This window comes from Schistocerca cancellata, chromosome 4, assembly GCF_023864275.1.
Source record: "Schistocerca cancellata isolate TAMUIC-IGC-003103 chromosome 4, iqSchCanc2.1, whole genome shotgun sequence".
Classification (NCBI taxonomy): domain Eukaryota; kingdom Metazoa; phylum Arthropoda; class Insecta; order Orthoptera; family Acrididae; genus Schistocerca; species Schistocerca cancellata.
The window spans coordinates 645,727,379-645,740,056 of NC_064629.1; the positions used below are offsets into that span (position 1 = coordinate 645,727,379).

Here is a 12,678-nt window from a genome sequence, read left to right on the forward strand (position 1 = left end):
CACTTTAATGTGTTCTTACGATAACAATTTCAGTTAGTTTAATGTGATTTATATCATTTGTTGGACATTTAATTGTGGATTGATTTTCTTTCTCGTTTCATCTTAATGTCACCCTCTTTTTCTAAAGCTGATTAGAAGTTGGTGACTTTTCCCCCAGTATTCTAATAAGTGAACAGCAACTAAATCTCTCATTTGCAACCCACTTGGTAAATATTTCAGTTTCTTATAAGCAACTAGAATATTGACTTGGGGTTCAGAATCAAGTAATGGTTTTTGAAAGACAAGATGAATGTTACCTTAAAAAGATGCACACTTGTATGTACGGGCGTATATGATGTACAAGAACTTTTATTGCAAACCTGTTCAAATACAGCAGAAGTTTGTATGTTGATAGAATTTAATGCTGTTTCCTCCTGTGTTTAGCAAAATTGTCAGTTTTAAGCAGAGCATTAGATTATTGCAGTGACTGGTTCAAGATTCTCACATATCCTATGCAGTAACACCATGAGTCAAATGTCACGTGATTGATTGAGCAAGGTTGATACTGCATCTAGCACTTTGGCGTACCTGGAAATCTTGAATCTATTTCTATGAAAGCATTGTTTGCTCAACTCTAACCTTGGGAACTCTTCAAAGTAAATTTGTACAAAACCTCAACAGCCTAAGCTTCATCTGTAAATGTAATATGACCCTGACATAAATCTACTAAACAATGTAAAATCATTGACTTAAGCTACAATAGTTTAATCTGTGAATATTAGATGATCCTACATTTTTGGAATGACAAATTTGGTAAAAAAACGTTGTCTTATAATTGGGTAAATATTGTACTTAGATTATGTTTTGTTTACACACAAAGATGGACTTGGTGGCTAAAAATCTGCTAACAGTTTAGGACAGATATAAAACCGTATGTATTCTTAACTAACATTTGAACAAATTTTCAAAAATTATCTCGTCATTTTAATGGTAATGTAACATACATATGAATGTGCACTATACCATTGACATTCCTTTAATTTTTAGAATTTTTTTAGTTTCCAATATAAACATTTATATTTGCTTGTTTTCTGCTGTTACCAGTATCCAGTCTACATAAAATCAACAAATCATTGTCAGCCAGTCACTTCACTGCAGCATAGTTTCACTGGCCTGTTGTCGTATGATGAAGTATGCTGTACAAGAGGGTACAGTCCGAAAACTTTAGAAGAGAAAGTAGAGTCAGATCCATCGGTAGTTGTGATATGGAAATAGTGCTGTGATTTAAGTGTAAGTATAGTAACATATATATTTTGGGTTTACTCTTGAGCATGTATGCTAATGTCCATGAAAATTGCATCATCATCATGGGTACAAGGGACTCAAATTAACTTTCTACCAGAGATAAGGTACAGTACTGTGTATAAATGATTAGAATTGCAGAGCCATAGATCATTTTTGGCTTTCAGATATAATTATGACATGGAGCCTCCATTTGCTTCAGTTAGAGCTACTGGACATATCAGGCCAACATAGATGGCAAGGAAGCAGTGGCTCCTGTCATTATTCAAAGAATGCTTTCACATTCCTCTCCACATAGAGCAGAGCATTGTCCAGCTGAAATATGGCGTCTGTTATTCACTGAAGAAGTAGTACCTAAACCATCCCTAATTTGGATAGAGGTAACCAGATGGCTTCATCTACATCATAATCCGCATGCCACCTAATGGTGTGTGGTGGAGGGTACTTTTTGAACCACTAATTGAGCCCCTCCCAACCCTGTTCCACTCACAAACAGTACATGGGAAGAATGATTGTCGGTAAGCCTCTGTGTTGGCTCTAATTTCTTGAATTTTCTGCTCATGGTCATTACATGGTCATTACACAAGACATATGTGGCAGGAAGTTGCCCGACTTTTCCCAGAAAGTGTTCTCTCAAAATTTCAATAGCAAATCTCTCCGTGATGTACAGTGGATCTCTTGTAACATCTGCCAATGTAATTTGTTGAGCATTTCCATAACGCTCTCGTGCTGACTCAATGATCCCGTGACAAAACGCGATTCTCTCTCTCTCTCTCTCTCTCTCTCTCTCTCTCTCTCTCTCTCTCTCTCTCTCTCCTGTCATTCCTATCTGGTAGGGGTCCCAGATGAAGGAACAGTACTCAAGAATGGGTCGAACAAGTGCCTTATAAGCCACTTCCTTCATGGATGAGTTACATTTCCTTAAGTTCCTCCCTATGAATCTTGAGTTGGGCATCTGTTTTTCCTACTATTTGTTTTATATGGTTATTCGACTTAAGGATGCTGTAGATAGTGCGTAAGATTTTCAAAGAGCTTTTCTTTCAATAGCACACTTGATGTATACTAAGGAATATTGACTATGTAAACAGGTTTGGGATTTGATTGAAAATTTCGTGACAGGTAGGTAGAGTGCCACCTGCAGAGAGAACTTGTGCTCAAGGAACTGAAATAGGACCATTAGTATGCATATTATGCATTACCCGCCTGGACAGCCATGCATGTTAAAGCAGTGCAAGTTAAAGCATCACTTATGAGACAGGTGGGTTAACGACGTGCTTGCAAGGCTGGATGTGGTTTTTTGGCAATTTGTCACAGCCAGCTAGGTTGTCCCACCTCAGTAACACAACTTACAAACATTTAGAAAAAATTTTCCCACTTTCATTTAAATAACACTCCCTGCAGACACATAGGGATAATTTCGTTTTGGTGTGGATGGGGGTGGCGGGTTAACAAGGTGACGACAGCAAGGACATCGGCCACCCCTTAAACCAACCATGCCACATCTGCTAATAACTGTGTTGAACCTGTGACAGTGCAGGACAAAGGCACAAGAAAAAGAATAATTCCCATTTTATGCATTAGCAGATGTGGACAGTTATCTCTCTATGTACAGACATGTAAATGAAATGTAAAACAGTAGTAGCTTTCAGCTTAACAGTTTGTGAATTACATTAAATAAAGTTGTGACCTGCCCACATAACTGAGTGCAGCAACACGTCACCTTTGAGAAGCGGATTGATGATGAAGGATCATGAGCTGACCAGCCTGGGATGTCTTTTTTAGGCAGTTTTTCTATATCCAGCTAGGTAAATGCTAGGCTGGTACTCACTTTTAGTGTCAGTTACATTTACATACACACAAGACAGAGAGAATCCAGCAACAGCAAGCTACTAACATTACCAAACTGGTAACAGTGCCAACCCCGTAGTGAAATGGGAAAAGTCAAAGAAGAAGGAAAAAAGGAGAAGAAAATTGATAACATAAGTCCAGCTGTAGGTTAAGCAAATGGAAGGCTTTGCTTTAGTGATTATATGCTGGGAAACTGAACTAGAACCAATATTGCATAAAAAAAACATTTGTTCAGCCAGTGCTTGAATGTTGCTCAACAATGAGGGATCACCATTCATCTTGAACCAGTTGTGTATATCAAGCATGTATGGAGGAGGACAGCACAACTGATCACAGGCTTATTTGGTTGGTGGGTGAGTGTAACAGGAAGCTGAAAAAAAATTGGTGGTTATTCAAAAGATGATGATATAAATCACATGAAGGCCAGATACCTCCACACACTGCCCTGGAAACATATCCATGCAAAGGTGACAAAACTCAAGTGTCATGCTTGATACACACTACTGCTGGGTACAGGCAAACACCACCAGTCCTCTGCCTTCTGTAAGCTGTTGCCACGCTTCAGTGACCACAGGATGTTGCAGTGGTGGAATATTGTATGCCTCAGGGACTGGGGATCTTGGCTTGACCACCCAGATCGCGAGGATGGCAAAAACCCCTATAAAAAACGCTTCAGTCACAAGATGTGCTGCATGCCAGTGACATGCATGGCTGTTGAGGTAGAACAGTCACTATCAGGCAACCTTTAGGGAAACTGCTGAACCTCAGTTGTATAAGGATGACCTAGAGGCGCTGGGCTCTGTGTAGGTGGACTCTAATTTCCCCAGCTGCTCATGGGACTGAGATGGAACCTTTGAAATTCACTCCTTCTCCTTCCAGTGGAAAGGGTTTATCGCTGGTAGGTCCGAACACTGAATTGAACAAGAGGGCTCACGTTAGCCATTCCTATAGACTTGGAGATTACGCAGAATCTTTCAGTCTTTAGTAACAGAGCACATGCTGGTGGCCAGAATGTGTTTATTATAGTTAAATGGAAAGAGAGCAGCTCTGAGAAAGTTTTACCTTTCTACGTACATAAAGGGGGCTTTGCTGGAACTTTAAAATCTGTCAAACGCTTGTGAAATGGAACCCTGTTGGTAGAAATGTCTAATTCTAACAAGTGAAGAACATCCTCAGGGAGTATGCAATAGAAAGGGAACTGCACAACATCTTTAACTACAGCAAATGTGTTGTGACTAGCAGGGATCTGGTTGACATTCCCCAAGAAGAACTGAAAGCTAAGTGATCCAAGGAAGGCATTGTTAATGTGCAAAACATAATGAAAAGGGTGGATGGCACTGTAGTGAAATCAGACTAGTTTATACTGACTTTCCGCAGCATGAAACTTCCAGAGCATGTTAAATCCAGTTTCCTTCACCTCAGCATGTGGCCTCATTCTCCTAACCCAGTGTGCTATTTGCACTTGGGGCACACCTCCTTAAGTTGTAAGGGACACACGACTTGTGACAAATGTGGTAAGGTCACCCATGAAGGACTTAGTTGTTCATCTCTTCCAAAGTGTGTAAACTGCTCCGAGGATCACCCTGTCTGGAGTAGAGACTGCAGTGTCCTCCTTGAGAAGGTACAAGAGATCAAAACAACTAAGTGTATCTCATACAGTGATGCCAAAAATATCTACAAGGCCAAGTGCTCATTTGCCTCTGTTCTTAAACAGTCATTTCAGAAGATTGAAAGATCGATGCTGCTACACAAACGGAGGTCGCTAGTGTTAGCAGTAGTGCATGCGTGTGCCAAAGCACATGCTGTTTGGCAAGCTGGCTGTGTTTGAACACTGCGACAACATCCAGGAATGCGTGGCCCACATTATACGAGTGATCCATGATCCATCCCAAAGTCCTCAGGTCTTCTTCGGAAGCAACCTGTACCTTGGTGGACAATGAGTACTGCTTGGCAATCTGGAACAGGCGTGCAGCTCTTTGACGGTTTAAGTACCGTCCAAAAGCAGTGAACCTCTCAGCCTTTCAGGTCACGAGAGCCATGGTTCGACTTGTAATTAAAGAGACCAAGAAAAGGCCATGGTAGACATTCCTGGACTCCATCAATCATTCCAATTGTTCCACAAAAGTATGGGAAGCCATCAGTAGGATTTCTGATAAACACAGTCATTTACCAACAGCAAGCAATGCTGAAATGGGTGTCTTCAAACAGTACCTGGAAATATCGGATCAGATGGTGGCAGAGCATTTTGCAGTGACTACTGCCAATGCCAGCATGGATCCGGCATTTCTCTGCTACCGTGTGACTGTAGAGAGGGGTGAGTTGGACTTCAAAGCCAACAGTTCTGAGCCCTACAATTTCCCTTTCTCCATGTGGGAGCTGGAATCCACACTGTCTGCAACTCATGATACTGCTCCTAGTAACAATCAGATCTGGTACTGCATGCTTACATGTTGCAGCAGTTAATGGAGTATCACATTACCAAGCTGTGTAGGAAAGACCCTGGAGTGAATGGTTAACCATTGTCTGATCTGGTTGTTAGAGACCAGACAACTTCTTAGCCACTCTCTGTGGATTTTGGAGATCTCTGTCCACTGTCGACATCCTGATCCTGCTATAGAGGCGGCTATTCAGCAGGCTTCCCTAAATAAACATCACTGTCTTGGTATCTTATTTGACGTCAGTAAGGCATAGGACACTACTTGGAGACAGAGTATTATCATGCAGCTCCATCGATGGGGCTTTCGTTCAACTCTCCATCATCATACAGTCTTTCCTGTCTAAGTGGTATTTTACATCCTGCATTGGTGGCACTGTGTCAGATTGTTTTGAACAGGAGAATGGTGTCCTTCAGGGCAGTGTTTTAAATATTACCCTCTTTGCCATAGCTATATACAGTATCATATCTACAGTGTGAAGTTCTGTACAATGATCCTTAGTTGTGGATGATTTTGCTGCTTTCTGTTCCTCCTCCAATATTGCAACAGCAACTCACCAGTTATAACATACAGTGCAGAGATTAGAGGAATGGGCTGCAAAGTGGTTTTCAGTTTTCTGCAGGTTATATATACAGGGTGTTACAAAAAGGTACGGCCAAACTTTCAGGAAACATTCCTCACACACAAATAAAGAAAAGATATCAGGTGGACATGTCCAGAAACGCTTAATTTCCAGCTCATTTTAGTTTGTTCTTCCACCTACGCTCAATGGAGCACGTTATTATGATTTCATACAGGATACTCTACCTGTGCTGCTAGAACATGTGCCTTTACAACTACAACACAACATGTGGTTCATGCACGATGGAGCTCCTGCACATTTCAGTCGAAGTGTTTGTACGCTTCTCAACAACAGATTCGGTGACCGATGGATTGGTAGAGGCGGACCAATTCCATGGCCTCCTGACCTCAACCCTCTTGACTTTCATTTATGGGGCCATTTGAAAGCTCTTGTCTACACAACCCCGGTACCAAACGTAGAGACTCTTCGTGCTCGTATTGTGGACAGTTGTGATACAATACGCCATTCTCCAGGGCTGAATCAGCGCATCAGGGATTCCATGCGACGGAGGGTGGATGCATGTATCCTCGCTAATGGAGGACATTTTGAACATTTCCTGTAACAAAGTGTTTGAAGTCACGCTGGTACGTTTTGTTGCTGTGTGTTTCTATTCCATGATTAATGTGATTTGAAGAGAAGTAATAAAATGAGCTCTAACATGGAAAGTAAGCGTTTCCGGACACATGTCCACATAACATATTTTCTTTCTTTGTGTGTGAGGAATGTTTCCTGAAAGTTTGGCCGTACCTTTTTGTAACACCCTGTGTGTGTGTGTGTGTGTGTGTGTGTGTGTGTGTGTGTGTGTGTGTGTGCACTTGATCATTTTAACCATTCTTACCATATTTTTATTTCACCTGACTTGCAGATGTGGGACACCATTCTACTTTTGAAAGACTCTAGGTTTCTGGGCCCCATTTTTTACTCCAGATTCTTGTGGTTGCCTCACCGAGAGAGGCCTGAAAGTCTGGACTGAATATCATAAAGTGCCTTAGGCGCAGTTGTTGCGGAACAATAGGGCACACTTGCTTCAGTTTTATAGGGCTTATGTACATATGTACCATGGGTACGCAGTGTATGGATCAGTGAGGCCTTCTTATTAGAAGATTATTGAAGCTATCCACCATGAGGGGTTTAGGCTGGCCTCAGGTAATTCTGGGATCAGCCCCATACCCAGTCTCTGGGCTGAGACTGGTGAACCACCACTTAAAATCTGACCTCAGCTCCTCTTGGTGTGTTAATGCTTGTAAGTTCCTCGCAGCGCTCACTTCACCTGCATACCGTACTGTTGCTCACCAGCCTTTGGGACACCTTTTCCTCAGTCATCTATAACAAGGCCATTTGGGATCCACGTTTGGCAAGTGCTTGAGTCAATTGGTGTGGAGCAAGTACGACCCCAGATCTGCGGTTTTGACCGTCTGTCACCCTGGTTACTGCAGAGGCCCAGAGTAATTTTAGATTTACTGCAATGCAGGAAGGGTTGCACTCCTGCTTATGTTTTAATATATTATTTAAGAACTTTTTAACTGTGTAACACACAGGGGACTTTGTTGGTTGCCTTGTTGTTTTCCCTGATTGTGTCTTCAGGGTCCGACTACCTCAAGACTTTACTATCTTTGATGCAGAATTATATGCAATCTTGTGGGTACTGGAGCAGACGAGACGTGATTTGAGTTCTAAACTCTTTGTCGGTTCAGATTCTCCGAGTGCCTTTCACACTCTACACCATTTGTACCCAGCTGGTAAAGTATTCCAGACTATCCAGAATGTCCTCCTCCAACTACAACAACTGGGAAGGAGGTATCTTTCTGCTGGATGCCAGGGCACATGGGTATTTCAGGGAATGAAAGGGCAGATGTAGCAACCAAGGAGGCATGTCATGATGCTCATTTGATTCAATATGCCACCCCCCTGTATGCTATCGTCTCTTTGTTGAGATACAGAATGTTGCATTGATGGGAAGATGAGTGGCTGGAAGTGACAGACAATAAGCTCTGCATAGTAAAGCCCACAACATGGCTGTGGCATACCTCCATCTAGCCATGTCAATGGGAGAAGGTCCTCCTTAGTCATCTTTGCACAAGCCACAGCTCTATGATGCATGGCTGCTTGCTCCAGCGAGAGGATCCTCCAATATGTGAAGCTTGTGGTGTACAGATCACTGTGAGCCAGATTTTATTAGACTGTTTTATTTTCCAACCAGTGAGCAGCAGCAGATTAGCTGACAGATTATAAGTAACATTCAAACGAATGTGTTGAGAGTTTTAAGGTGTTGTAATTTGTCCAACATGTTTCCAAAAATTTTATGGACATGTTTTTAAGGTGTTAACAGGATGACCGGCTAACTCATGCTTTATTATAAGTGGTCAGCCAGTCACATTTCCCCCTGCTTTTCGTTTAGCTCCTCTGTCATTTTATTTCTGTTTTAATCCCAGGTATAGCAGCCTTCACCGTTTTTCTGTAGTCTTAAGATCTGTAAGATAAAGTGACTGTGTGATCAATGCAAGATTGGAGTGAGTGCATGATTGTCATTTTATAGGTTTTCTCCTCACAGTGATAACATTTTCATAATTTTATCCACATTTGTTTCTTTTAATGTGCAAAAGAGCATTGATAACCTCACCATTTAGCGCCCACAAGCTACACACACACACACACACACACACACACACACACACACACACACACACACACACATTCTCCCCCTCTCCCTCTCCCCTCTCAAGCTTCATTACAATTAGTGTGGACTGAGGGTTGTCATTGGCCAGACTTACCCACTGTCAGGCCTGGATTCTCTGCTAATTTCCATGTCTTCATATTTTTAATGTTTCACTCACCACATTTCACTAACCACCACCACAGACGCTTATACTGTACGTTTACTTCACATTTATGCTGCCAGTGTAAGCTCGTTACCATGGGTAGTCCACAAACAACTTCAAAGCTGAATGTCACACAATCTACCAAGGTGCTTCATAGGGGCCCCAAAGAGCTCTCGGATACAGTTGAACCCCACAGTACACGTGGTCAAACATCTACTGAAGTATACAAGCTATATTGAAAAGAAATCTTTGCTTACACATTATAGTGATTCGTAAAGTGTATATGTAGGTGTAGCAGTTGCAGTTCAGATTTACATCAATACATAGCAGTCAAAATGGTAACTTTTATTCTTTTGCACCTCAAACCATGTTGCTTTTCCACCCAACAACACAAGCTGCTGCATTGTGGTTGCCACAGTAGCATGGCAATGCAGCCATCACTGTGGCATAACTTAAAGTGAAATTCATCAGAATACTTTTTACTACTCAGCATATCAGCAGTGACATATACGTATCCGTTACAGTCTGAGGTATTTCAGTTTTCAGGACAAGGAGAGAGAACAGAATTTCATGCATGCCACTAATCCAGCCCACAGCAAATGACATTGAACAGTCATTACAGATTCGTACACGCCTGTGCAGGGCTATAACATCAGGCCAAAACAATAAACACCATTTTTATTCATTCAGGTCATTCTTTCTGGGTGTTGTAATTTTCACAAATGTTAGTCCTATAACAATAGTTACCAAAGTATGGCCATTTTGTCTATCTCTAAATGTACATGTTTAGCCATATCATATTAATCAGTATGAATGTCTTAGTAGTTAGTGAATGTTTGGTTGTGATGTTGAAAGAAAAGGACTTACCAATGTTTGATTAATCCTTACTGTCTGAAGCTCTAAATTAAGTAACAGCTGTATTTTCAGTTCGTTCGAGGTCTTCTGTAGTTAAAACATACCCTGATTGGACTCAGCATGAAGAAATAATGAATAATTAGTGTTCACTTGGTGGGTAAAATGTAGCTGCAACATAAAACACAAACAAGGTGCTTACTTAATACCAGCTAGCCTAAAGCAGCGCTTGCACAAGTGCACTGTAACTGACGGGTTGAAACTATTTTCTGTTGGGCATGTTCACATGCTGGTAATATAATCAGCAGTGCCCATGTATGAACACACAGCTGGTTTCTGCTGTGCTCTCCATATACAGTAGTGGAATCAGTAAAAAGGCATAGATATTTGCAGGAAAATTAACATTGTTAGTTGTAATAGTTGGGCACAATGTATTTGCAATAGTATGAAATCCAGTATGCCAACAAGTGCAGTCAAACTGTGTTGCATTAGATGCCAGTAGTGCAGTATATAACAAGACATAAACGACTCAGGTGCTAGAGGTTGGAACTCTGTATAACGGCAGCCAGCTCTGTGTAGGTGATAGTATGTGCATACATGCCTGTACTGCAGATAAGAAACAGACGTCATTAGTGACAGTGAATGTTCTGTGCATAAACCACAATTGTGACAATACCATGCGGAAAACAGTTATCATGTGATGAAAAAGCAAAAATCAGTATGTATGAGGAAATGGGACACTCTAAATCATCAAATTGCCAAGATAATGAACTGTTGAAGTACAGTGATTGATAATTTCATTAGATTGGGTGCACAGTGTGGGCAGAATGGAAAATAAGGGCAAAGTAGAAAATTATCTAAAGCATAGAAAGGGTTACTTTTGTGCAAGTCAAGGACCACAAACTGTTATTCTTCTTAACTTGTTATTGATTTACAGTTTCCAGTAAGTGCCAGATGTGCACAACAAATTTTGTCTCTTGATAGACATCTTGCATTCAAGAAACAACTGCGGAAACCCACATTAACACCCAAACATAAACAGGCTAGATTGGAGTTTGCTGAAAAACATATGTCATGGACTTGGAATAAAGTGATCTTCAGTGATGAGAAGTAATTTAATTTAGATGGGCAGGATGGATTTCAGTATTATTGGCATGATCTGAGAACAGAGCAGCAGGTATGAATAGGGAGAAATTGTGGTAATGGAACTGTTATGATTTGGGCAGCCTTCTGCGCTAAAGGTAAATCCTGCATTGTGTGGCTGAACACTAGAATGAACTCTGTGTACACTGAGATGCTAGAAACAGAATTGATTAGAATGTATGAGGACCTAGAGGATGAAAGTCTAATTTTTCAACAAGATAATGCATCTGTGTATGGTTCTGCTAGAACCAAAAAGTGGTTTGAAGATAAAGATGTTGATTTCTTGCCCTGTCCAGCATGTAGCCTGAATTTGAACTCCATGGAAAACCTTTATGGAACACTTTCAATGCAAGGAAGGTAATTTGAGACCATATGTGAGCTGAAAAGAGTGATAAGAGAAAACTGAATGACAATTTCACTGCAATTACAAACCCTAACAGAATCAATGCTGGAGACAATGTTTGAGGTAGTTAGGAAGAACGGAAGTTGGACAAAGTACTAATAATGCAACAGGTCAGTGAGTACCTTTGCAACAATTTCAGTTCAGGAAATGCAAATGCTTTATTTTGTTACTGATGTTAGGAAAGAAACTGTATAATTCCACCATTATAGTTTATGTTTTATACAGGGTGTTACAAAAGGTACGGCCAAACTTTCAGGAAACATTCCTCACACACAAATAAAGAAAAGATGTTACGAGGACATGTGTCCGGGAACACTTAATTTCCATGTTAGAGCTCATTTTAGTTTCGTCAGTATGTAGTGTACTTCCTCGATTCACCGACAGTTGGCCCAATTGAAGGAAGGTAATGTTGACTTCAGTGCTTGTGTTGACATGCGACTCATTGCTCTACAGTACTAGCATCAAGCACATCAGTATGTAGCATCAACAGGTTAGTGTTCATCACAAACGTGGTTTGGCAGCCTATGACTCGCGACTGGGGAAGACCTAGAGGGACGAGGACACCTGCAATGGACGAAGCAATTCTTTGTGCAGTTGACGATAACCTTAATGTCAGCGTCAGAGAAGTTGCTGCTGTACAAGGTAACGTTGACCACGTCACTGTATAGTGTGTGCTACGGGAGAACCAGTTGTTTCCGTACCATGTACAGCATGTGCAAGCACTGTCAGCAGCTGATTGGCCTCCACGGGTACACTTCTGCGAATGGTTCATCCAACAATGTGTCAATCCTCATTTCAGTGCAAATGTTCTCTTTACGGATGAGGCTTCATTCCAACGTGATCAAATTGTAAATTTTCACAATCAACATGTGTGGGCTGACGAGAATCCGCACACAATTGTGCAATCATGTTATCAACACAGATTTTCTGTGAACGTTTGGGCAGGCATTGTTGGTGATGTCTTGATTGGGCCCCATGTTCTTCCACCTACGCTCAATGGAGCACGTTATCATGATTTCATACGGGATACTCTACCTGTGCTGCTAGAACATGTGCCTTTACAAGTATGACACAACATGTGGTTTATGCACGATGGAGCTCCTGCACATTTCAGTATAAGTGTTCGTACGCTTCTCAACAACAGATTCGGTGACCGATGGATTGGTAGAGGTGGACCAATTCCGTGGCTTCCACGCTCTCCTGACCTCAACCCTCTTGACTTTCATTTATGGGGCCATTTGAAAGCTCTTGTCTACGCAAACCCGGTACCAAATG

General features: G+C 41.4%; 1 protein-coding gene across 3 annotated transcripts in view; it reads left to right on the top strand.

Moving 5' to 3' along the window:
- The window catches only part of LOC126183870 (GATOR complex protein NPRL2), a 145,066-nt gene that overhangs the window by 121,123 nt on the left and 11,265 nt on the right, over window positions 1-12,678 (top strand). For all 3 annotated transcript variants that reach the window (XM_049926162.1, XM_049926164.1, XM_049926163.1), the window contains one exon: window positions 1,084-1,269. In XM_049926162.1, coding sequence (XP_049782119.1) covers window positions 1,084-1,254 — 171 coding nt within the window. In that variant the 3' untranslated portion in view covers window positions 1,255-1,269. The remainder of the gene's footprint in view (window positions 1-1,083; window positions 1,270-12,678) is intronic.